Here is a 24,866-nt window from a genome sequence, read left to right on the forward strand (position 1 = left end):
CAGTCAAGTCTTGATTTGTTCTTTTTTCTCTCATGTTATTGAAATGTTATTTTTTCCACTCCTACACCACCGCCCCTCGCCCCTCCCAAACCAGCCTGTTGGAAAAGATGTTTATTTTGCTTTTTCTTGGCAACGTTTAACATCAGACAAGTGCATCCCTGAAGCAGACAGTATATTCTTGGGGCATACATTCGAGATCCTGGTTGATTAGAATTACAAATTTGTCACGCAGTCCTGGCCAATTTGGAATCTGGCGCCCTGACATCATGTTTTGTGTCCTCCTGGCCTTGCCAGCGGCTGCGAGGATGGTCGAGGGATGGGGGCTTTCTTCAGGAATCAGTTAGGATTTCATAAATAGCTGGCCGTGCCTTCAAAGGCGCCTGCTCTTTAACACGAGATAATGTATGTTTCCTTTCTACTTACTTGGAGTAGGTCACATTGGGAGCCACCCAAGTTCACTTTTAAATCATTTCTCCGCATGCCAGACGTGGCTTTTGAAGTCCTCCGCACCAACCCGCAAGGAAGTCGGCGCCCTGGCCTCTGCCCGTGGCCCCACTGTGTGCCCGCCGCCCATAACAGGAAGCTGTCGGGGCTGGGTGGGCGCGGGCGGGTGGAGAAGGCCCGCGGGCCCAGTGCCACCAGGCGGAAAATCATCTGACGTGTCCTCGGTGGGCGCGTCTGGAGCAGCAGCAGGTCAGATGTCACCCTGGCCTCCAAGTCTCCACACGCCTTTCTGGTCTGCCCTGTTGGCCTTCAGACGACGCCCATGGCGTAACAGCAGGCACCTTCAAAGTGCAGGCCACAGGAAATCACATTTGAAGTGCCTGGCGTGGAGGGTATTTTTATACCGTTCACTTTTTCCTCTTTTCTTTTCATCTGTTTTCTGCATTTTTTCAGTTTGCTTTTTCTTCTTGATTTACTGTTGTATTATTCTATTTTTAAAACAAGACATACTTTCCCATCAGACTCTTTAATATAACTCATATGAAAATTAGAGATGGGTGGACCTCAGACCAGGCAGGGGCTGGATTCGGCAGGAGTCGACTTCCCCAGGCGCAGAAGCCGATCTGAGTCTGCGCCAGAAGCTGCCGCCTGGGGTGCGGGGCTAGGACCGGCTGCTGATTCCAGATCCAGCCTGAGCCAGGTTTCCAGGCAGGACAGACCCATGAGGGCAGGGGCACAGGGGTCCTCTCTGCGGCTCTTCCGCATTTAAGGAGGCTAGCTCAGCCCCAAAGCCAGAAAGGCTTTAGCTAAAATCCCTGGTGACCCTGTGACCTGGGAGAGCCTCTTTAATTCCCTGTGCTCAGGTATCTGTAAAATCTGAATGAGATTCATCCACCCCCTAACTGCAGTTTCCATACCCACGAATCCTACCAACCTGGGATCAAAAAAGATTCAGGGAAAAAAAAATTGTATTGTGCCAGTTGAATACAGACTTTTTTCCCCTGGTCATGATTCCCTAAATTATACAGTATGGGAGCTATTTACATAGCATTTATACTGTGCTAGGCATCATAAATCATCTAGAGATGATCTCAAGCCTACAGGAGGATGTGCAGGGGTTCTCTGCAGATACTGGGCTATTTCAATAGAAGGGACTTGAGCGTCCATGGATTCGGTATCTGTCAGGGGTTCTGAATCAACCTTTCCTGGATAACCAAGGATCACTACTTTTGTTCTAGAGTTGAAAAAATTCAAGACACAGGTCTGGCTGTGTAGTTCAGTGGTAGAACACTTGCCTGGCTTGCGTGAGGTTTCATCCCTAACACACACACACAAAAAAAAAAAAAAAAGAGGAGGATGAGGAGGAGGAGGTTAGAGAAATTATTTGCTCAATAAGGTGGTAGCTAGTCTTGTAATTCTACAATCCATTCCTCCAGTCACTCTGAGTTCATCTCTCCTCCCAACTTTGAGCTGAGGACTTATCACAGTCTCCTTTTCTTTTTATTGTGTGCATGTGTCTGTGTGCTACCCATTATGTATTTCCTTTAGACACTTGCAAATAAGCAATCAAACAGCAAAGTTGGAGAAATTGCAAAGGGCCCACTGTGACCTGGCAGGTAAAATCTCAGACTCTGGAGACCAAGACTTGGGCTCACTGCCTGCTCCTGAGTTCCTGCACCCTTTGCAAGAAGCACTGAGTCCTGTAGCTGCTGGGGAGTCCACAAACAGCAGGACCAGCATGGCCCCTGCAGCAGGCCCTTCTTCTCCCCTCGGGTTCAGCCTCAGATGGCAGACGTGTTCACACCATCTCAAACGCACCTCGAGCTTGCAGGTGCTGCCTACCAGGTGCATGCTGCTTCCTACCCCAAGAGACTTTCTGACCTCAAAAGTGCCCTGGGAGGCCTTCTGCAAATGCAGCGTAGAGGTGTAGAGCTAACCCTCGGGGGTTCCCCTACACCAGCAGGGGCAGGGGTCAGGGAAGCCAGTGGACACTCTCCAACCACCTGTCCCTTGGGTAGACAAACAAGGGAGACACAGAGTGGTCCCCCTTACTCTGTTTTGTTTTCCAAAGTTTCAATTATTCCAGGTCAACAGTAAAAATATTAAATGGAGCTGGGCACAGTGGTTTATGCCTGTAATCCCAGCAGCTCAGGAGGATTACAAGTTCAAAGCCAGCCTCAGCAACTTAGCAACACCCTAAGCAACTCAGTGAGACCCTGTCTCTAAATAATATGCAAAATAGGGCTGGGGATGTGGTTCAATGGTCAAGAGCCCCTGAGTTCAATCCTCGGCCTCCCCCCCAAAAAAATCAAATAGAAAACTGCAGAAAAAAAAATCAATACATGAGTTTTTAATTGTGCCTCTTTCCAAGTAGTTGGACTAAGCCTTGTGCCTTGGGCACGGCACATTCTTTGTACAGTGTGTCCATCAAGCATGTTAAATTGATGAATTTTAGTTGTATTTTTTAAAACCTAACTTGTTGCTTTTAATAGGTGGTAGGGACCCAGCTTATTTGCCCAGTTTTCAAGGCAGGAGAAATAAAGAATCAAGCGTGCATTATGTATTTCCTATAGACACTTACAAATAAGCAATCAAACAGCAAGTTAGGGCAAGCATGTCCTTGAGAATCATTCCAGCCAGTATAGGAAGACAGCATGGCAGTACTTGGCCATCACCATTTTTTTTGGTGGGGGGGGGGCAATGACTCTATAGATCTAGCATTGACCAGCAATTGCTGCCAACATAACAAAAAAAATTTAAAAACTTAAAAAGATACCGTGTCTCCTGATGAAAGCCATATACTCCCAGATCCATCCTGCCGAAGGGATTGGACTTGAATCTGATCAAGCCTCTGACAGCTGCCAATTCACAGGAAATATAAGAAAGAGAGAAGCATGTTACACTGTACAAAGAGAGTACAACAGGAAATCCCGAGTGTGGGAGAAGAGACAGGTCAACTGATTCAGATTATTGAACCCAAAATGATAGGACAAAGAAAAGGAAGGAGGGAAGGCTTACAGATAAGAGACTTAAAAGAAATGTCAAGTTTTTAATAAATGAACAAAACCAAACTAGAGCGTCTAGCTAGCTTAGTCTCCTTTCTGTTGCTTTAACAAACCACCGGAGGCAGGGTGATTTATAAAGAAGAGAAGCTGATTGGGCTCACAGTTCTGGAGCCTGAGAAGTTTAGAAACATGGTGCTGGCCTCAGCTGGGCTTCTGGGGGGCCTGTGCTGCATCCTATCTCGCATGGCGAGACAGAGCCAGCAGGCTACCTGGGCCTCTTCCTCTTCTTACAAAGCCACTAGTGCCATCTTGGGTCCCACCCCCATGGCCTCATCCAATCCTAATCACCCCCAGAGTCTCCACCTCCAAAGGCCACAAACGTATGAACTGGATGATTCGGTTTTCAACACATTAATTTCTGGGGACACATTCATGCCATGGCTTTAGGGAAGGGATTGCCAAAGAGTTGGGACACTGGCTGCTTGGGGGGGTGAAGGAGGTGGGAGGAGGGAACTCTAGGGGGCTGGCAGCGTGTCGTGTCCACTTAACATCCTTCATTAGCATATACATTTGTGTGTGTGTATGTGTGTGTGTGCACGCGCACACACATGCATGAGTTTCTCCATTCGTATTTTAGTTTACAACTAAAAGTTTTTAAAAGAAAAAGCAAAGCAAGTGTCTAGGGCAGAGCGGTACTCAGATATGGACCGTGTTGGCCAGGGTGACTGACAGACCCATCAAGAACCTGGAATAAAAGTCGGTTTCTCAAGCAAAGGCCTCCTCTGTTTTCATGCACCTTGAGTCTGCAACATGAGCCATGCTTGGCCTGCAGTACTTGCTCAGTAAAAATGAGCTGAAGAGACAGGCAAAGCCCCGTATGATCAAGAAAACCTTGGGCAGCACCTGGCACATAGTGGGTACTTGGAAAAATATCTGTAGGAAGAAAAGGAAGGATGGAGGGAGGGAAGGAGGAGAAATATTATGGGTCAAAATGAATGCATGGGTGAGCAGCCGGGCTTCTTAGTATTATGAATGATGTTTTCAAAGGGCATGGAGATGAGTAGTTTGGGTTGACAAATACATATTTATCTTAGTTCACCATGGAGCCAACTGACCTAGTCCAACTGTACTGATTTCAGAAGCAGAAAAATTAAACTTGCTTATCCTGAAAAGAAGTGAAAACGTATGCAAAAGTGCTCTTTTTCATTCATCCACACACATGTGCACACACACATGTGCACACACACATGTGCAGACACACACATGCACACACACATGTATACACACATGCACCCTCTCCCCTTAGTTGTGTAGGGTCTCTGACTTCCAGAAAATAGGCATTCCTTTCTGCTTGGAAAACTGTCTCATCTGTTCAGGGAATACTGGCCCTTTCCTTGGACTCCAAAAAGTATTTCATCCATTAAAATCTAACCAGGGTGTAGTAACCATAAAACCCAGGCGCTCAGTTAGGAAGACGGATATCCTCAAAGATTTATGTCTGGCCGTCTCAAAGAAAATGTGTAAGATACAGTTTTCTCAGAGACTTCCTGGCTGTGCTCCACCCCACACAGAATGTCTGTTTGTACAAACCTCAGATCAGAATTCAGGAAGGGTTAAGGGAAGCCTTTCCCAACCACAGGTTCTGTCTGCTCACCACCCTCTTGACCGTTTGGAATGAATTAACCAGTCCCTAACCAGCCCACGACCCATCCCCAGCTGGAACTAACCAACCTCTTTGCTGCAAATGATCCAACCATTTAGGGTCTCAGATACCACCCAGACTGGGGGGGGGGGGTAGATCAGAAATGACATTCGGGTCGCCTGCCTGTCCCCATAAACTTGGCGCTTGATGATAACACCCTGCGTGTCCAGGACATGGTGGAGACCGTTGGAAACATCAGACTGCGGGAAGGGGCGGAGAAGGAGGTGCGACAATTTTGAATGAACCTGAAAGAAAATACTTCCCGAACCTTCCTTCCGAAGGCAAATTCAGTTCCAACTTTTCATAAGGTTGGAAAAAGTTAAGCAAACGAGAACTATAGACACTTGTTTATAGAAGGTTTTTCTCTTTAATTGCTGTTTTTGTTTCATGAAAGAAAAATCTCATAAAATAAGAGCTCATCTGGGGTTCGGCGAGGAGAGGCCTGGCCAACCCGGGAGCCCCGAAGGCGCGGCCTGTGTGTGTTTCCACCGTGGCTGTTCATTCCCACCCTCCGCCCCGCTCTGCGCACGTCTGAGGCTGCCTTCAGCATCAGCGCTTCGAACCTTCAGGGCTGGCGAACGTTCCAGACAAGTGGTTTTTTAGGGAGCCAACTTCTGGTTTGACTCTTTGATTGGAAAAGTATCTATTTCACGCGGGGCGATAGGCCCCTGGACGGTTCTCACCAGAAAAGCTATAAACCCATGCTTGAAATGCCAGCCGCAAGTAGGGAATTCTTTTGGTTTGCCTTCAAGGACTCAAAACATTGCAAAGGTCTTCTCTTTGGCAGAGAGTGGCCTGGCGTGGAGAGTTGGCCGGGGCATGTGTGGGAAGAGGCAGACGTGGGAACCAAGAGACCTGGGTTCGAATCCCAGTTCTGCAATCAGCAAGCCAGTCCTGACCTTGGAGAGGCCTCTGCTTCTCCTGGGTGTCACTATCCATTCATAGAATGGGGACATTGGTCTCAGCCCCCCTTCCCAGACACAGCAGGAGCTTAATTACCCGTGGTTCCAATCCACCACCCCACCAGGATGGAGGTGTGATGGTGACACAGCCTCTCTGAGGTCACCGAATCTTTTCCATCCACTTTAGTTAATCTGATCAGCCCTGGAACCCACATAGCCCCAGACAGAAGGTGTTTCCCCTGCATAGGAGTGGTGTCCTGCGGGGACAAACCAAAAAACTGCACAGGGGGTGTCCACCAACAACCCAAGGCATTGCGGTCAGGTAACTAAATGGGGAGGAAGATCCAAGGGTAGGGATCACAAGCCAAAGGCCTCCAAGGCCGGGTGAGTAGCATGACTCTGCCTGGTGACCAGCAGAGTCTAAAGAAAGAAGGTGCACCCAGCAAGCCACACAAGAACTCATCCATTTAGCCAGACGCTCATCCTTCAGGAAGAGCCGGAAAGTTCGATTTTAGAGGGAAAGCTCCACTCTTAAAATATTGACAACTGGGGAAAAAAAAGTGTTCACCTCTGTGGTCCACATGGGTATGGAGAGGTCCTGTGGATGGAGGACTAAGCCAAGGAGGGGCCCCTGCCAGACCTGAGCGGCCAGTGGCACTCAGAGCACCTCAGTGTGTGTTCACTGTGTGTGTGGCTCTTGGGGGCAGGGGTGGCTTCATAGTCATGGACGTGGTGACCAGTTCCTCTTCTGCTAAGCAGAGAGAAAACTGGTATCTATCAGAGGGTGAGGACTGAGATGGTCAGGCTTGGGAGATGGGGTGCGGCAGGAGCTCGGCCACGCAGGCTGCTGTCATCCCACCATCTTGGCCACTGTCATCACTATTGGTATTGGGAGCAGAGACCAGCAGCACACAAGGCTCTGGTCCCCTCTACTCCAAGTCACCCCAACATGGACACATGGGCCTTGTGACATGGGTGACATATGGTTAGGCCTATTTTGCATATGGGGAAAGTGAAGCAGCACAGAACCACGAGGGAACCGGTGCAGGGCCACATGAAGTATCCAACAGCATTGGCACTGGGAGTGCTCGGCTCCACAGCTCACCCTCCACTGACCCACGGCTGGCGAAGGTGCCCTGGGTCCAGGCGTCCAGGCCCCTGGAAGTTCCTATTGGCTCCTCTCATGCAGGCCCAGGGCACACCATCCTTCCCTGCACCGCCCCAGCCTGCGATCCCATCAAGGCTCCTTTGAATTCAGTCACTAGGCTCATCCGCAAAGCCCAGGAAGCATGATGGCCCCAGGAGAAGGTTTCATGGTGTCCCTTATGAAACCCCAACCTGACGCGCAGCTGTTGTGTCAGTGATCACTCTGTCCCCATTGCCAGGAACCCACGACAGCCAAGCAGAGAACCTGGCTCAGCCTGCAGGGGCCTGGATCTGAGCCGCGGCTATACACCCACTGGGTTTTAGGGACTTGGCCTGCAGCTGGGACTGGGGCAGGGATTCCACGCAGACTCAGGCCTCCTCCAGAGACCCCGACTACCCCTGGACCCCAGGAAAGAGGACACAGGGTTTGGTCAGGGTGCAAAAGTCAGAACTGGGGCATCACTGAGCCCAGAAACATCCCAGAAAGGATGTTTTGATCTGTCTTGGAGCCATTTCAACCCAGAGCCCTGGACGCCAGGCCCAAATTCCAGGCCTTGGCCACGGCCATTTGATAGATGGCACTGAGCACTCAGTCTCTGCTAGGAAGGCCAGTGTCTGTGGTGCCATTACACGGGCTGCCCATCTATGGGCCCTTGGCCGTCTCTACTCAAATTCGCATGTACATAATTAGAAAGGGACAGAGTCATCTGGAACATATACAGAAGCAATGCTGCTCCCCCGTCCCAGCACCAAGGACTGAGCAATTTGGTCCCCTCCTCCCTTGGGCTCTGCTGTCAGATGTCCCTCCTGGTGTGGGCATCTTGTGCCTCTGAGAGAAACTACTATTTAAGGATCCTTTTAGTTCAATATGTTCCTGTAACAACTTCAACTTGTGCTCAATGGAAAATACAGCAGTCTCCCTGGGCCCCAGGAAAAGGAGTGGGGCCGGGCTGGTCAGGAGATGACCTCCTCCCCTCGCCCATACACCTGCTCCAAGTGCTCCCTGAGAGGCGGGTCTGCAGGGCAGGCAGTGGGTATGGAGGACTTGGGCTCTGGGGTCACAGGTGAGGCCCTGAACCCCCTCAGCCCCAGCTCCCCATCTGGCAACAGGGGGTCTAGGTTTCTACCTCACGGCACTGCCACCATGATCCCCTGGGGAAGGAGCACACTGCTGCCCACCAACGTGCAGGGGACGGGGCTGCCATGGCTACAGGCCCGTTTCTGCACGCATGCTCTGTGTTTCCCCACAACGGCCCTAGAGGGGGTATTTGTATCCTCTCTGCGGATGAGGACACCAAGACCAGGTTGGGTACCATGCGCAGTCCACGGTCTCACAGCACAGGAGGGACTGTCTGGCCCCTGAGTCCATCACAGGGAGCCCAGGGACGTGGCCAGCCCTAGCCTCCATGCACACTGTCACTCCGTGACTGCTTTGGGTGACACAGAGCTAAATCACCCCTCTCCTTGGAGTTCAACCAGGACTTCCAGGGACAGCAAAATCACGGATCTCATGCTGACACCACACAAAAGAATCCCACCTGCAGGCCTCCAGAGGGCCACTCCTGCTCGGTGCCCCTGGATCACCAGCAGCAGCCTCCACGCTCCCAGACCCTAGTGCTCCTGAGAGCAGGGCAGCTGCGCTGTCTGGACTCCGAATCCCATTCCTAGGCGAACTTTCCATGAAGAGTCTGGGACTGGGGAGCAAGCGGCCTTAGGAATTCAACACCCCCTTGGGGGTTTGTCCCTCACCCTCCAGCCCAGGACCCGACTTAGCACACTCAACTAACTGAAGACTCCCTCGCCGCTCGCTGCAGTCTTTCCACCCCTGCTCCCGCAGGTGGAGGCTGAGGTCATGTGCAGAAGGACCCAGGTGTCTGAGGCCTTCCCGGCCCCGGCAGTGGATTCATTTGTCTGTAGACATTCTAGACTCCGTGTCTCCAAGACAGGCCAGGACAGAGTGCACGCGGAGGTGAGCCTGCCCGGCTTCTCCCCCAGCCTCCCCCTGCCCCCCTTTTTTATTTTCCTTCTTGGCCTCGAGACCCAAAGTGTTCTGGACATATTTTTCATTTTTCCAAATATCAATTGCTCTTTTATTCCCTCTCTGAAGCAATGAGTAATAAGAGTTGTGTCTGCTCCTGAAATTCCGACTGAAATAAATGAGCCCGATGACCAACGGGAGGTGCCTAGAACAATAACGGCGAATACTTGGCATGTTACAAAAGAGCCCCTGGATGTGGAAGTACAGTAAGTCTCGAAGCGCGGAAGGCGGCCACCTTGCCAGGCCCGGGATGCAATGAGCCATCCAGGCAGCACAACGCCTCATAAATTAATCCCGATTCTCCCCCTTTTTGGTCCACTGTTCACAGTTCTGAATTTCAGCCTTCTGATTAATGGGGCATGCAGAAGGGTATTTTTGGTGTGGCCTGTGTCCCCAGCAGGCAGGCCGAGGCCAAGGCTGTGTGTAAATGTATACATCTGTCCCTGGCACCCCAGGACGTGCTTGCTGCTTGAATAGCAGGAGACAGAGACAGACCAGGGAGGCAGCAAGATGGGAACCCATGTTGAGCACCTACTAAGTGCCAGGGATTTTGCTAAGCTCCTCGGCACAAGAGAGAGATGGTGCCTGGCCTCATGGAGCTGATGGCTGAGATGTCCCCCTTCCTCTCAAAGCTGTCTCAGTGCAGAAGGGAGGAGGGACAGCAAGCCACGGTCTGCTCTGCACCCCAATCCCTCTCTCCCTGGAGATGCCCACCCATCGACTGTGCCTGCAGAAGCAGCTAAAGCCCCGTCTTCCACTCCACCACCTGGTGCCGGGGGCAGGTCTGTGACAAGGCTCAGCCCAGAGGCTGTGCCTGCCCAGAGCTCTGAATCTGTAACGACTAGCCCCAACTCACAGTGGTAGGCTAGAAAACGTTCCCGTGAAGACACCATGTCCCACTCCCTGGAATCTGTAAATATTGTATTGCAAAATAGGACTGGGCAAATGTCATTAAGTTAAAAACTGAGATGTGACGGTTATCCTGGATTATCTGGTGGGCCCAGCACAATCGGTGTGCACTTAGAAGAGGGCGACCACATGGAAGAAATGGGATGTGACCTCAGAGATGGAGGTTGGAGTGACAGGCCAAAAGCCCAAGATTGCCAGGAGCCCCTGGAAGGTGGAAGGGGCAAGGAGGAAGGACCCTCCCCTAGAACCTGCGAAGGGAGTGCAACCTGGCTGACTACAGGGGTTCCGACCTTGAACTTGTGGTCTGCAGAACCAAAAGAAAATTAATTTTTTGTTGTGTTAGACTATCTGTTTTTATAGGAATTTGTTCCAGAAATCATAGGCAATGAACACAGACACTATGAGAGTTTAGAATTATTGTGTGTTGTCGGACTAGGAGCACCTGCTGCATGCATCTGCCCAGGGTGCGTTCTGGGCTTCAGCGGTGCCTGGGAAGCACCTCGCCTGGCTGTTGGCAGCCGTCCCTCTGCAGGCCTCAGGCTCCCCAGCAGCTCCTGCAGTGCCCTGGACACTTCTCCAGAATTCACCTTTTTGTCCCTTAGGTAGCTGGGGCCTGCTGGGGCTTGCCACGGACACCTACACCCATGGGGGCTGCTGTGAGGCTTCTAGCAGGTGCCCGTCACTCTGCAGGTGGTCACACAGCACCTGCCCTTAGGAAACACGGTGTGTCTTCCTAAAGTTGGATTTTTTTTTGCCCACATGTGAGTCAGGAGATTTCACGGTGGGCAGCCGTTCTAGACCCATGTGTTAGGATCCACCGTGGTCCCTGCCATGCGGGCTGGTTCCCCACAGCCTGCTCCTCATTTTATTGATTGTTCGATGCCTCAGTGCATCTGAGCTTGCAATCCCTGTTACACCTGTGTCATTCTTGGGCTGGGGATTTAACTCAGTGGCAAAGCACTTGCCCTGTATGTGCAAAGCCCTGGGTCCCGTCCCCAATACTGCAAAAGAAAAAGGAAACATCTTCTTTGGGCAAACAGATGGCAGGGCAGCAGACCAGCCAGGGCTGGGTTCTGGCCCACACTACAGGGGCTTTGCCCCCAGTGCAGACAGCCCCAGATCCTCCTTCTCTTCCAGCCAAATGCCTCCTCCCTATGAAGCTTGGGCCCCTTCCTTCCGCAGCCTGTTGGGCCCCAGCTGCTCCTGGCCGGGTTGGCCAAAGTGACCCCATCTCTGTCAGCAGTCTGGATAGACCTTTGGTGCAAGGTCCTTGCGTTCTCACATTACCTGGAAGGATTACAGGGAGCAGCCAGCAGACAATATTTGGAAAAGTGAGGAGGATGAAACCGGGAAGGGAGTGGGGCGAGAGGAAGGCTGGGGGCGGGGGGGGGGGGGACAGAGGTGGGAGGGGCGGGAGAGGACTGGAGGCTCTCTGGTCACTTCTTCCCATTTAGCCTCCCAGTAGCCCCAAAGTGATGCCTTGCTATTGGCCTCATTTTTCACATAACTGAGATTCGGAGAAGTGATGTCACTTTCCCAAATAATAGAGTATGGGGACACCAGGATTTGACCCCAGGTGTGTTTCGGGGTCAGGACTCAGGCATTGCTTGGTCTCCCTTGTCAAGAAGGGCGCCGATTCCTCCCTTGACGGACCTGACGGGGTGCAACTGGGGGAATGCGAGTCCAAGTCCTCCCCCGGGAGCTCCTCACTCATCCTCCCACCTTCCTCCCCTTCCCTTCCAGCTCCCTTTCAGTCCTGCTCTGCGCAGAAAGCCGCCAGCTCGCTGGCTCGCTGCCCCGCCCCCTCTCTCTTCCCCACCAGGAAGAGGAGGAGCCCATCGCCGTGCAGACCCTGGGCCACCCTCCACCTGCCAGCTGCTGCGCATGCGTAGAGACACAATGCGCAGGGCCTCCTCCCTCTCCTCTCTGACCTGATGCCAAGTCCCCAGGAAGTGGCCCTCAAAGCGAATCCCAGAAGCTCTGCCCTTCAGTGGGGGTTTCTAAAAGAGCTCGTTGGGTTTCCCAGAAAATGTTTCAGCTGATCTCATCTTCCTGGGATTGTAACGCGTGACTCTCAGAGTGCTGTTATTAACTTAATGGGCAGCATTGCATGTCTGCATTTGTAAGTCTTTAGGGCATAAAGGCCAGCAGCTGTGGTGCATGGTCATAAAAATTATGCAAATGGCCTCTCCAAGGGCCGCAAGGTGGGAGGCAAGAGACTTGAATTAGGTCCCTCTCCTCCTACTGGCTTGGTTGGTCTCATTCTTCCCCTGGACTTGAGTTTTCCCGTGGAAAGGGCAGTATATCCTATTGCCACCAAAAGCCAGGATGCTGTGATCAGATTGGTGGAGTTCAGATTTCAGCCCCACCTCTCATGAGCTGTGTAACCTTGAGAAGGTGACTTCATAATTCCAAGCCTCAGTGTCCCTTCTGTAAAGTGGGGGATAATATCATTTATCACCTAGAGCCACTATGTAGCAAACACTTTGCACATTATCCAGTACTTAGAAACTTCTTGAACTATCTTAGTTGTCAATGATGGCAATAGTGATATACGAGAGAGGGGAAAGTGCATAAAATACCTGTGGAGCCAAGCTGAAGTAGGCATGGGATTGGGGGAAGGAGGAAACATAACTGCATTTGATATTTCAAGAAGTATAATGAAGATCTCACATCTACTTACCCACAGTAAAGTCCCATGACAAGAATGGCCACTTTCTTTGCTTTTAGTTGAAATTACATTAACACTTTGTGGTACGTAAAGAGACTTTAGAACTGTACTTGAGAAGGATGTGTGACATTAGCAAGGACAATAATGCCATCAAAAGAAAAACCAACAGCACTGGCTTTGCAGAGTAGTTACAAAGATCAAACCATATGTGTAGAAAAGAACTTGAGTCCAGCACATAGAAGGTACATGACAGTCACAATTGCTGATATACTTCCTTGGCCTTCCTAGTCCTCAGCTTCTTCCCTGGTAAAATAAAAATCATACCACCTGCTTTACTCATCCCACAAATATTTACTGAGCCAAGTACTGCGAACACCAAAATGTATTCACCAGACATGGTCAGGGCCTGTCAGAGCTACACTTAAGATTGCTCATTATTCATCCTTTCAACAAATATACTAAACATTTACTACAGAGCAGGCTGCATATGGACGTTAGATATATAATGGTTAGCAAAACAGATTCACCTAATCAGAAACTACGCATATGTAACTTTGTGAAAATTAACTCATAAAAATGTGGCAATTAATGATTTCTTAACAGTTTAAATGTGAAGGAAATCCAAAGAAGATTGAATATTTAGTTATACACTTAACAAAACACATATGGGATCTATGTGCTGAAGATTACAAAATGCCAGTTAAAAGGAAACAGAACAAACCTATATAAATGGAGAGGCATACCATGTTCATGGACTAAAGACACATCATAGTCAATTCTCCCCTGGGAGATCTATAGGTTGATGCAATTCTTATCACAATCCTATCACAATTCCTATCACAATCCTATCACAATTCCTATCACAATCCTAGCCAGCAATGTGTTTTTGAAGAGAAAGATAAGCTTATTCTAAAGTTTCTAAGCTAGGCAGAGGCCTTAGAAGAGCCGAAACAATTTCAATGATGAAGAACAAAGTGAGAAAATCCCTATGCTCAATATCAAGCCATACTATATAGCAAGTGCGATCAAGACCATGTGGTACTAATGCAGGGATAGAGGCACAGATCAATGAAAGAGAATAGAGAGCCCAGAAGTGGTACTACACACATAAACTCAACTGGCTTTTTACAAATGTGCAAAAATGATTCAAAAGAGGAAGGAGAGCCTTTTTTGATAAATGGTGCTAGAGCAATTGGCTCCAGCACCATTTATCAACCCTAGACAACAACAAAAGAGAAGCTTGATCTAACCTCACACCTTACACCAAAGTTAATTCCAAATGAATCATAGACTAGAAGGTAAGTCATAGAACTAGGCAACTTTTTTTTAATAGGAGAAAATCTTTGGGAGGTGGGGCTACACAGGCACCCTAACAAGGAAGCTCAGCTCATAAAAGAAATAATGATAAAGTGAACCTCATCAAAAGTTTAAACTTTTTCTCTATGAAAGTCTATATGAAAGAGAAAAATACAAGCTACAGACCAGGAGAAAATATTAGCAAACTCATACCATATTTCCACGGAAGCCCTGGTAGTTCTAATATACAAGGAACTCTCAACATTCAACTGTGGAGGAACCAATCCAATTAGAAAATAGGCAAAAGTCATGAATACACAGAGATGGCAAATACGCACAAATCATTAGTTAGCAGGAAAATACACATTCAGACCATAACCCACCATCCACCTATCAACATGGCTAAGATAAAATAGTCCAACCACTAAATATTGATGAAGATGAGAAGAAACTGAGTCCTGCATACATTGCTGAGGGCAAAGTACACTGCACAGCCATTCCAAGAAACAGTGTAACATTTTCTAAGAAAACTATCATGCAATTACTATGTGAGCCAGTATTGTACTCTTAGAGGTGTTTACCCCAAAGAAAACTTACATTTACTCAAAAACCTAAGAAAAATGTTCATATTAGCTTTATCCATAGGGGATACAGCCAGGTATTCAACAAGTTTTGTTAAACATGTCCTTCAGCGAGTGAATGCTTAAACAAAGTGTCGTGCACACATATCATGAGATGCTATTTAACAGCAAAAAGTAATCAACTACTATACAAGCAACAACCTGGAAGAATTTCCAGGGGATTTCTTGGGTTCTGCCCTGCATATACACAGGTTCTCCGGATCAAAACCAACCATGAATCAAAGATAATTGGAAAAAAACTTTGTACTGAACAGTGCAGACTTTACCTTGTCATTAGTCCCTAAAGAATACAGTGTAACTGTTGTTTACTCAGTGACTCTATTGTGTTAGGAATGGCAAGTCATGGGAGGGGGGGCTTGTTTAGAGTGTCTGGAGGACGTGTGCAGGTTCTCAGCACTGTGCCATTCTATTCATCAGGCTTGAGCATCCTGGGTTTTGGTATCTCCTGGGGTACTGGACCGATCTGCTGTGAATACTGAGAAACAACTGTATGTGGCAGTGGTGAGAGGAGGGGACAATGCCAGCGATTACATTGCTGCTCGGTTGCATTTACATGACAGAGGATAGAGAACAGATTTGTTATGTGCAGGAGTTAGGGACACTGGGGTTGGGTTGGGAGAGCAGAAGGCATTGAAGGGCAACTCAGAGCTCCCTGTGCCCTTGGAATTCTTCTGTATCTTGATGATAGCAATGGGCACAAGAACCTGCACACATGACAAAATTGTTCAAAATTAAACACACACACATGCACACACACACACACACAGGAGTACAAGTGAAGCTGGGCTGGGCTGAATACAACTGGTGGATTACATCAGCATCGTGGTTGTGATATCGTCCTCAAGTGGTGCAAGACGCCCCTCTAGGGAAACTGGGTCAAGGTGCTCAGATATTTGTGTTGTTTCTTAGAACTTCAGGTGAATCTACAATGGTCCCCATATAATTTTCAATTAAGACTAGCTTTTACTAGGTTTTGCATTTTAAAAGTTGTAATTTGGGACTGGGGATATGGCTCAGTTGGTAGAGTGCTTGCCACAAAAAAATAAATAAATAAAAATTGCATTTTAATAAAACTTGCAAATATAAAAGAAAAGAGATCAGGAAAAAAATCACACTAAAATGTAACACATTTCTTACTAGCCTTTTGTTTTCTGCATTTTAAAAAAATATTTATTTTTTAGTTTTCAGTGGACACAACATCTTTGTTTGTATGTGGTGCTGAGGATGGAACCCAGAGCCCCGCGCATGCCAGGCGAGTGCGCTACCGCTTGAGCCATACCCCCAGCCCTGTTTTCTGCATTTATATGGGTAAAAAAAAAGTGAGGGAAGGGGCTCAGGGTGGTGGGAAGGTGGGGCTTTCCTGTCCCCTACCTTCTGTGACATCAGAACTCATGCTTGAGAGATGCCTGGTGACCAGAGGTGGGGGAGGGGTCCACCTGCCTGTCCCAGGTCCATCCAGACAGAGTGAGCTGAGGACACGGCAACCCAACAGATGGAGAGCATGGGGCAGGTGGCTGGCGAGCTGCTGGAGGCGAGAAGGGGCGGCCACTGTGAGGACAAGAAGCAGGTGAGGTGGCCAGGGCAAGCTGTCTTCCTCCTGTCTGAGCTCCCTCTGCCAGACCCTTATGGCCTCAAGAAGAACCGGTCCTCACCCACCTCACCCTGCACGCCAGTCAGGGGAGCCCCCGAGGGGCCCAGGTGCGTCTTCCCCAAGCCTCGTCAGCACCCTCTTCCTAACCCTCAGCAGCAGCAGTAGACGGGGTGTGCCAGGAGGGCCAGGCTTCTGTCTCGTGGCCAAGAAGGGTCCCACGGTTCCTAGAATAATCTGCCTGAACACAGAGCTCTGGAGACTCCTCAGGGCTGGGATCCAAACTTCCTGGGGGTTGGGCCAGAATGGAAGACCACCTGCTGGGCACAGCCTGGGCGCTCCTCCCCCTCAGTCTCCCCTGACCTCAGTACTCCTGAGGCACAGGCCACCTACCTCATTCACAGGGGGGTAAACTGAGGATCGGGAAGGCCCGAAGGCCATGCAGTTGGGACATGTCAGCACTGAAACCAGGTCCATCTGATTCCAGAACCCTGAGCAAGAGGGGGCCCTGCCCGGCACAGCCTCCCAGGTGGAGGTCGGGAGAGGTGTAGAGGAGGCTGGGAAGGTCGGCTGTGCTGGCACAATGGAGGACTGGGCCTCACTCTGAGGACAAGAGGCCATTGAAGGGTCTGAGCAGAGCAGAGGATGACTGGCCTATATGTTTTCCAAAGATCCTCATTCACTCGCTGCCCCTGTTCCCAATGCCTCCTTATGCTGGACCCACAGCTCTGATGGGCGTGCAGGCTGGCTCCCGGCCCTGCAGCTGCTCCTGCAGAGGGTCCCACGAGTGCCACGCCCAGGAAGCACCCTTTAGGAAAATCACAGACAGTTCTGTGTCTGGGGAGTGACATGGTTGTTCCCATCAGGAAGACCCTGAGAAGTCCCACAGGGAAGAAATCCACTAACTGCTGTTTCCTAGGTCACTTCCCAAGCCATCCCCCCAGAGGCCCTCTCTCCTAATAAAAAGACCTCGAGCATATTTATATTTCAAACTCGAGTTTTGCAGATGAAGAAACAGGCTTAAAGAGAAGAAATGTTTCTACTCAGGCCCCAAGACAGCACGAGGAAACAACTGTAGATAGATTCTGGTCCCAGTGGGTTCCTGCTTTTCCCTCCTGCTAGCACCAGAGAGAGCCTAGCAGAAGCAAAGCATGCTGGGAAAGAAACCAACCTGGAAAGCACTTTGACAGAGGAGTGGTGGGACAGGGAGAAGTCACCCAGACCACTGAACCACACCAGTGCTCTACAGGATGGGCAGCTCTCAGTGTCTTCTCACAGAGTCCAAGGAGAGGAAATATATCACCCCCATCTTTGGTGGGTCGACTTTGGGGCTGGGTGCACACATCTGGCCACCACCATCCAAATCAAGCTGCAGGACATTCCCAGCACCCACAAGGACCTCAGTCCCCCTCACACCCCACACTAGGATTCTAACTTCTGTCATCATAGATGAGTTGTGTGTGGTCTTCATTTTCATGTAGATGAATCGAGAATAGGTGTCTCTTCGCACCTGGCTTCCTTCATCCACAGGAAGGGGGATCCTAAAATCCATGGCCCATGGAGGCCAGGGGACCACTGTACATAAAAGGGCTGTTGTATCATGAGCAAGTGGAGTCAACTGAAGGAAGTCAAGGTTGGTTCAATATTCAAAAGTCAAGTGACACAATTTACCGAAGTAAGGGGACCCTTACATCATCTCTCAAATTTGTTTTGGCTGTCCTACATCCTTTGGATTGTTGAATACTTTTAGAGTGGATTAAAAAAAAAAAAAACGTATTCCTAACTCAGTGCTTGTTCGTGTTAAAGTTCTCAGAGGACTGGGAATGGAAGGGAACCCCTCCCTGATACCAGCCCACAATGAAGAACCAACAGCACACTTGATGGAAGGCTTCCACTTTCCTCCCCTTCCCCTCGTTCCTTCACAGGGGACAAGATGAAGATGTTCAGCTTCTCCTCTGCTACTTAATATTTCATTGGTGGCTCTAGTCAAGGGGGGAAAGGTTGACAACCCTTTGAAAGGCTAGAAGGTAAACTTTCTTCATAGACAGCTCAATTTTCCATCTGTGAAATCCTAAACTCTCCAAGAAGAGAGCTATTTGAAGTAAGTCACAAGCTACAAACTCAATTCGATTTCTGTAGACAAACAACAATTGGGAAGTTAACTTCTTAAGATTTCATTTGTAGGAGCATCAGAAACCATGCAATACTTGGGAGGCCTCTACACTCAAAGACAACAAAACATTGTTAGGAGAAAATTAAAGGAAAACCAGGAGAATTCTAGCAGAGGCGAGCTGGTGAGAACCATTTGCAGCACTCTGCTGATGATCATCATTCTTATGGCATCTGTGTCCAAAGTCCCTTCAGTGTTGGTGACAACCAAGCAAGCAAGTTCTGCCACAGGTGTTTGGGAACAGAGTAAGTTGTGTGTTACACATGGGCCAACGGAAAAGTGGGAATCAGAACTTTTCTACTTGGAAATGACCTTTGGTCTGGGCCATTGGTAAATGCTAAATGATTAAGAGAAAACATGGACTAGCAGTGACTTTTCTCCCCAATATCATAATGCAAATAACTGGCTGCTGAGTCTGCTTCTCAGAGATTCCTGCGATGTCTGGGTCTACTTGTTAAAAGGCCTGAAGCTCCAAGGTTCAGTGTAAAAACGGAGTGGAGTACTCACAAGAAACAAAACATGGTGACTGAGAGTGTGTGCCAGGGCCACCCTAGGAAGCTCGAGTCATAGTGCTTGAAATAGTGATAACGGGAAGGCTTCACGTGGACATTCCCCTGCATGCAGGTCATCCAGTCACAGAGGATTAAGAACCTGAGTTGACCTACAATGCCATGGTTGCCAAGCTGTGTCCACTGGGGAATTTAGGTCCATGGCTCCTCACCTGTATCGAGCGCTGCACTCAGATGCCCCCACTGGAGTCAGGGTCGCATCAGGGAGGGTTGTTACCATGTGCACCCGTGGAGTGGAAGCCTTTGGGGGGTTGGACTGGAAATGTTATGAGTTAGCCCATCAGAAAAAGAACTCTGTCCTGCTCAAACTCATTTTTAACTCTATTTAAGTCTTTCCAGACCATGATCAAAACCTTGTGGTATCTTTTCAGCCTGGGAACCCCAAGACCCAGCAGAAACCCCTTGTCTACCCTGGGTCTACACCCAGCTCAACCAAGAAGCTCCCCTTCTACTGTGTGGGCTGCTGTGTGTTGACATAATTTAATCTCAACTTCGAAAAATGCTATCTTTAGTTTGCACTGCTGATGAATGGGACTTTTTCAAAACCTTATGGAAATGATAATTCCATACTTGTGAAATGGTTACTAATATTTATTTTAAAGGTGCTAGATTCGGTTTTGTTAGAAAATTGAAATGTTTATCTGTGTTCTGCTTAGCCTAGCATTGATTTTTCTTTCTTTTCAACAATCTGTACTTAACGTGAAATAACTGATGAAGGATATTGTAACTACTTGACCAAAGGATTTTGTCTGTAACCATATAATACTTAGCCACTAAAATGTGCACTATTCTGGGCTGTCAATTAAAGTTAAAACAAAACCCTAAAAAAAAAAAAAAAAAAAAAAAAGGAAAAGAAAAGAAAAGGAAGAAAGGAAATCTAATGACAAGATATACCATGTTCATGGATTGGGAGATACAATATTTTAAGCCATGCATGCTTACCAAATATACAGATTCAATGCAGTATCCATCAAAATCCCAAAAGTTTTAAAAAATAGAAATTGGAAAAAATGACTCTAAAATGTACACAAATTGCAAAGAATGTAGAATAGCCAAAAATTGTTTAAAAAATAACCAAGTCCAAAAAAGCACAGTATCTGATTTCAAATCTTACTATAAATCAACAGTTATCTAGATAGTGTGAATTGTATGAGATATACATCAATGGAACAGAATAGTGACAACATAGTCATTATGGAGAGAATTGTGTCCCCAAAATTCATATGTTAGGACCTTAACTTCAAAGTGATTATAGTTGCAGAAAGACTTTTAAAGAATAATTAAGCAAGGGAACCTAATACCAAAAACTGGTGTCATTATAAGAAGACATTTTTACCTTTATTATCCAGAGGGGGAAATCCTGTGGATACATAATGAGAAGGTGACAGCAAGAAAGCTAAGGAGAGATGACTCCCAACCCTGCCAGCACCTTGACCTGGGTTGACAGCCTCCAGAACTAGGATAAAACACACTTCTACTGTCAAAGCCGTCCAATCTGTGGTATTCTGTATGGCAGCACTAGCAGATCAGACTCATACTGCTATAGCTCTGATGTCAAGAAATGTTGATCAATGAAACAGAATAGAATTGAGAAAGGGATGGGTGCACATAATATGTGGACAGGTTTTTGACAAAGATGCCAATGTAATGCCAGGAGGAAAAATTCGTCTTTTTAAAGAAACAATTCTAGAACAACTTGATATCTATATGAAAAAAAAATCTCCATCCCTATTTCACATTACATACCAAAACTAACTTAAAATGAATCAGATGCCTAAATGAAAAGCTAAAACAATAAAAAATGTCTAGAAGAAAACAGGAGGAAATCATGACCTTGAAGCAGACAAAGTATTCTAGACTTCACACTAAAAGCATCCCCACAAAAGGAAAACATTTTATGAATTGGACTCCGTCAAAACTGAAACCTTTTGATCTAAAAAAGACAGTGGTAAGAAAATAAAAAGACAAACCACAGACTTGGAAAAAATATTCACAAGACAAATACCTATCAAATGACTAATATCCAAAATACATAAAGGACTATTGCCGGCACACAAATAGTCCAATAAAAAATAAATGGACTGGAGACTTTAATAGACACATCACAAAAAAAGATATATAAATTAGGAATCATTAATATAAAAATAGATTAAGATACCACTACACAGCAATAGAAAGCCTAAAATTATGATTGACAGTACCAAGTGTTGACGTGGATACGGAGCAACTAGAACTCTCATGAATTGCTGGCAGGAATATAAAAATGGAAGAAATACCCACAAAACAGTTGAGTGGATTCTTGTAAAACTAGGCATCAATTTACCACAATACCCATTATTTCCGTATCTGGCTATTAGCCCAAGAGAAATGAGAACATGTCCACACAAAGGTGTGTGCCTATATGATCCCAGCACTTTAATCCATGATAGCCCCACACCAGAAGCCACCAAGAGCCCATCAACGGGTGGAGAGATTCCTTGTGCTATATTCATTTCACATAAACATTCATCAATAAAACAGAACACACAGAAGCTTCTCAGAAGCATATTGAGCAAGATAAACTAAACCAAAGGCATATACCTTGCGATTCCATTTCTACAAAGTTACAGAACAGGCAAAAATGACCATCGGGTGGCAGGAAGCACATTAGTGGCTCCCTCCAGCAGAGTCAGGGTAAGGAGGGAGCTGTCTTCGAAGGAGCAAAGGGACCTTCCTAAGATGATGGACATGTTTCAGATCTTTGGGGCGATAGATAGTCCACAGGTACAGTCATCTGTCAGAACTCATCTACCTATGCGTTGAAACCCATATGTACATTTCATTGTCTATAAATTATAACTGTGATTAAGTTAATCATTTTTTTCTTTGTGGTACTGGGGGACTGAAATTGGGGTGCTCTACCACTGAGCTACATCCCCAGCCTTTTTAACTTTTTGTTTTGAGGCAGGGTCTCAGTAAATCACCAACGTTGGCCACAAACTTGCGATCCTCCTGTCTCAGCCTCTCGAGTGGCTGGGATTACCGGCGTGCACCACGGTGCCTGGCTGGAGTTGATTTCTTTTAAAGATCAATTAAAATAAAAAATTCAAAAGGGACTCAAGGAGAGAGCGCAGAGGCGGGCCTTCCCTTTCGGCAAACTTCCGCAGTATTTGGGGGGTTTGGCAGTAAGTGTGGTGACTTGGATAACCAGAAATAAACTTGAGTTCTAGACACTCTCTCATAGGGTCCCCCCTGACGCCCGGCCCTCTGCCTGCAGGACTCACCTTCCTGACCCTCCCCTTCTCCTCTTGCCCCCAGACGCTGCTGGCCTTGCTGGTCTTGGTGCTGTACCTGACCACAGGAATATCAGGTGAGCCTTTCCGGAACCTGAGAACGGAGGGGAGGGTGGGGTTTCCCCCGGGATGAATGTCTGCAGAGGAGCCTCAACTGCTTTTTCCTACCTTCCCTTCCTCCCGGAGAAGACAGATCCTTTATTCCAACCAACCCTCACTTGCTCCTATTAAGAGGTGGCCTTTGTGCCTGTTACAGGAAGAAGCTGGGAGATGTCTGAAAGGATCAGGGAATGTGGCCACCCCCAGCATCCTGTGTCTCCCCAGGTAACAGCTTTAGGAATGTACAGAGGGACTACTGAGGTACGGGACTAGGAGGTCTTCCCGGAGGGGTGTGGTTGGCAAGCTGGGCTGGGGGGGGGGGTAAACAAGAGCTGGCCAGGTGGGGCAGGCCGGGAGGGGTGCTCCAGGCACAAAACACAGCATGTGCCAGGGCCCTGGGGAACCCCAGGAAACCAGAAGCCCACAGCGAGATCTCACCGTACAAACCCTGGTGCCTTTCAGGGCTTTTACTATCACCCCAGTGACCCTGCTGAAGAGCCGATCAAAGTCCTCAGGAACTGGGTGAAGAAGAATTTGCATGGTTTCTTGGAGACGTTGGAGGAAGAAGTGAAGGAGCTGGAGCGGCTGGTGCGGGACCTGGAATCCTGGCTGGACGCTCTCCTGGCAGAGCCGCACCCACACCCGGAGGAGCCCTGCTCCACCCACAAGGCTCCCCTGTGAGCTGGGGCCCTGGGGCCCTGGGGCCCTGGGGCCCTGGTGGGAGAGGAGGGGGAGGAGGCTGGGCTTGGACACAGGATCCAGGCAGCACGAGAATAAACTGGTTGGGAAGCCAGGTCTGCTGTCCATGCTCCCGAACGCTGACGGAAGCAGCCCCAGGAGGACACCAGGGCCTGCTTGGGGGTCTTCCCTGGCCCCAGGACTGTGGCCCACGGGAACCAACTTGGGCTTCAGAGCCAGGCCTGGGTCCAAGACGCTACAACTTCCTTGAGATGATGCATGAACTTCTTAACCTCTCTGAGACTCGGTTTCATTGTTTGCAAAATTTTGTCTGGCAGGGTGGCAGAGGACCTCCAAGGTGTGCCTGGAGCTGATAAACCATTCTCTCATCCTTCCCCTTCCCCTGGGATGCAGCAGGAGGGTTCTACTCCGGGCATGTGTTGTCCCATGGTGCTCCATCCTCTCACTGCACAGAACCCCAGGGCAGGGCAGTTAGGTGACAGTTCACTGCTGGCCCAGCAATCTGCTCTAGGGAAAGTGCCACAACCCCTCCTGCACAGACGTGAACTCTCCATTTGTTTTGTTTTGGTACCAGGGATTGAATCCAAGGGTGCTTAACCACTGAGCCACATCCCCAGCCCTTTTCTATATTTTATTTAGAGACAGGGTCTCTCGGAGTTTCTTAGGGCCTCACTAAGTTGCTGAAGCTGGATTTGAACTCACAATCCTCCTGCACCACCGCACCTGGCTATATTAGGTTATTCACCCAAGCTTGGTTTACAATAGCATAAAAAAATGGAAGTAACCCAAATGACCTCAGTAGGGTGCTAGTGAAAGCAATTAAACTAAACCAGAGAACGAGGTCCTGAGAAGGAATAAGGAGCTTCCTGCCATGTCTGAATGCTGGTGTTCCCCTAAAACTTACGTGTTGGAACCTACTACCATATGCTGTGACTCAGCTGGGGCCTTCATGAGCACACCACCTTCATGCCTCAGGGAACCTGGCTGGTCCTGCAGCCAAGCGAGGACACCAAAGGAGACCATCATCTGTGAAGACCAGGCCCTCGCCAGACCTTGAATCTGCCAGTGCCTTGATCTTGGACCTCCCAGCCTTCCAAACTGACAGTAATACATTTCTACAGTCTGTGAAATACACAGACCACAGTACTCTATCATGGCAGCCCAAATAAAGAGGACTCTGTCCACCGATATGGAAAAGCCTGCACGTTGTTATTAAATAAAACAATCAAGGTGCAGAAAAGCAAGTGGTGGGCTGAGGTTGTGGCTCAGTGGTAGCGCGCTTGCCTAGCAAGTGAGAGGCCCTGGGTTCGATCCTCAGCACCACATAAAAATAAATAAAGGTATTGTGTCCAACTACAACTAAAAAATAAATATTAAAAAAAGCAAGTGGTAAGGGGAACAGCTGTTGGGGACAATCATGACATCTTTGGCTATTCACAAAAAAAATTCTAGAAGGACACAAAATGGGTATTTTGCTTACAAATGAGGACTAGAATATAGAGTGTATGGCAAAAATAACAGGATAGCCATGAAAAAAATTGTACCAATGAAAAAAATTGAAAACCCCCCTCTTTCAGTTAATGTATATAAATAAACAGCCATCTTTCCTGTCCAGGATTTCCCTTTGTTCCCTTCACCTCCAGGAAACTTAAGAGCTTAGTTTTCATTATGGGGATTATGCCAGCTTCACTGTTTGGGTTGTTTACTGTTCCCTT

General features: G+C 48.2%; 1 protein-coding gene across 1 annotated transcript in view; it reads left to right on the top strand.

Annotated features, from left to right (window-relative positions):
- The window catches only part of Smim23 (small integral membrane protein 23), a 127,630-nt gene extending 104,497 nt beyond the window's left edge, over nt 1–23,133 (top strand). Inside the window, exons 2-5 of the mRNA XM_058571842.1 lie at nt 16,224–16,321; nt 22,379–22,430; nt 22,610–22,677; nt 22,915–23,133. Of these exons, the coding sequence (XP_058427825.1) occupies nt 16,224–16,321; nt 22,379–22,430; nt 22,610–22,677; nt 22,915–23,133 (437 nt within the window). The remainder of the gene's footprint in view (nt 1–16,223; nt 16,322–22,378; nt 22,431–22,609; nt 22,678–22,914) is intronic.
- Nucleotides 23,134–24,866: the final 1,733 nt, after the last annotated feature.

This window comes from Marmota monax, unplaced genomic scaffold (genome assembly GCF_021218885.2).
Source record: "Marmota monax isolate L192 unplaced genomic scaffold, Marmota_monax_Labrador192_F-V1.1 WCK01_AAM20220418_F8-fsc00084, whole genome shotgun sequence".
NCBI lineage: Eukaryota > Metazoa > Chordata > Mammalia > Rodentia > Sciuridae > Marmota > Marmota monax.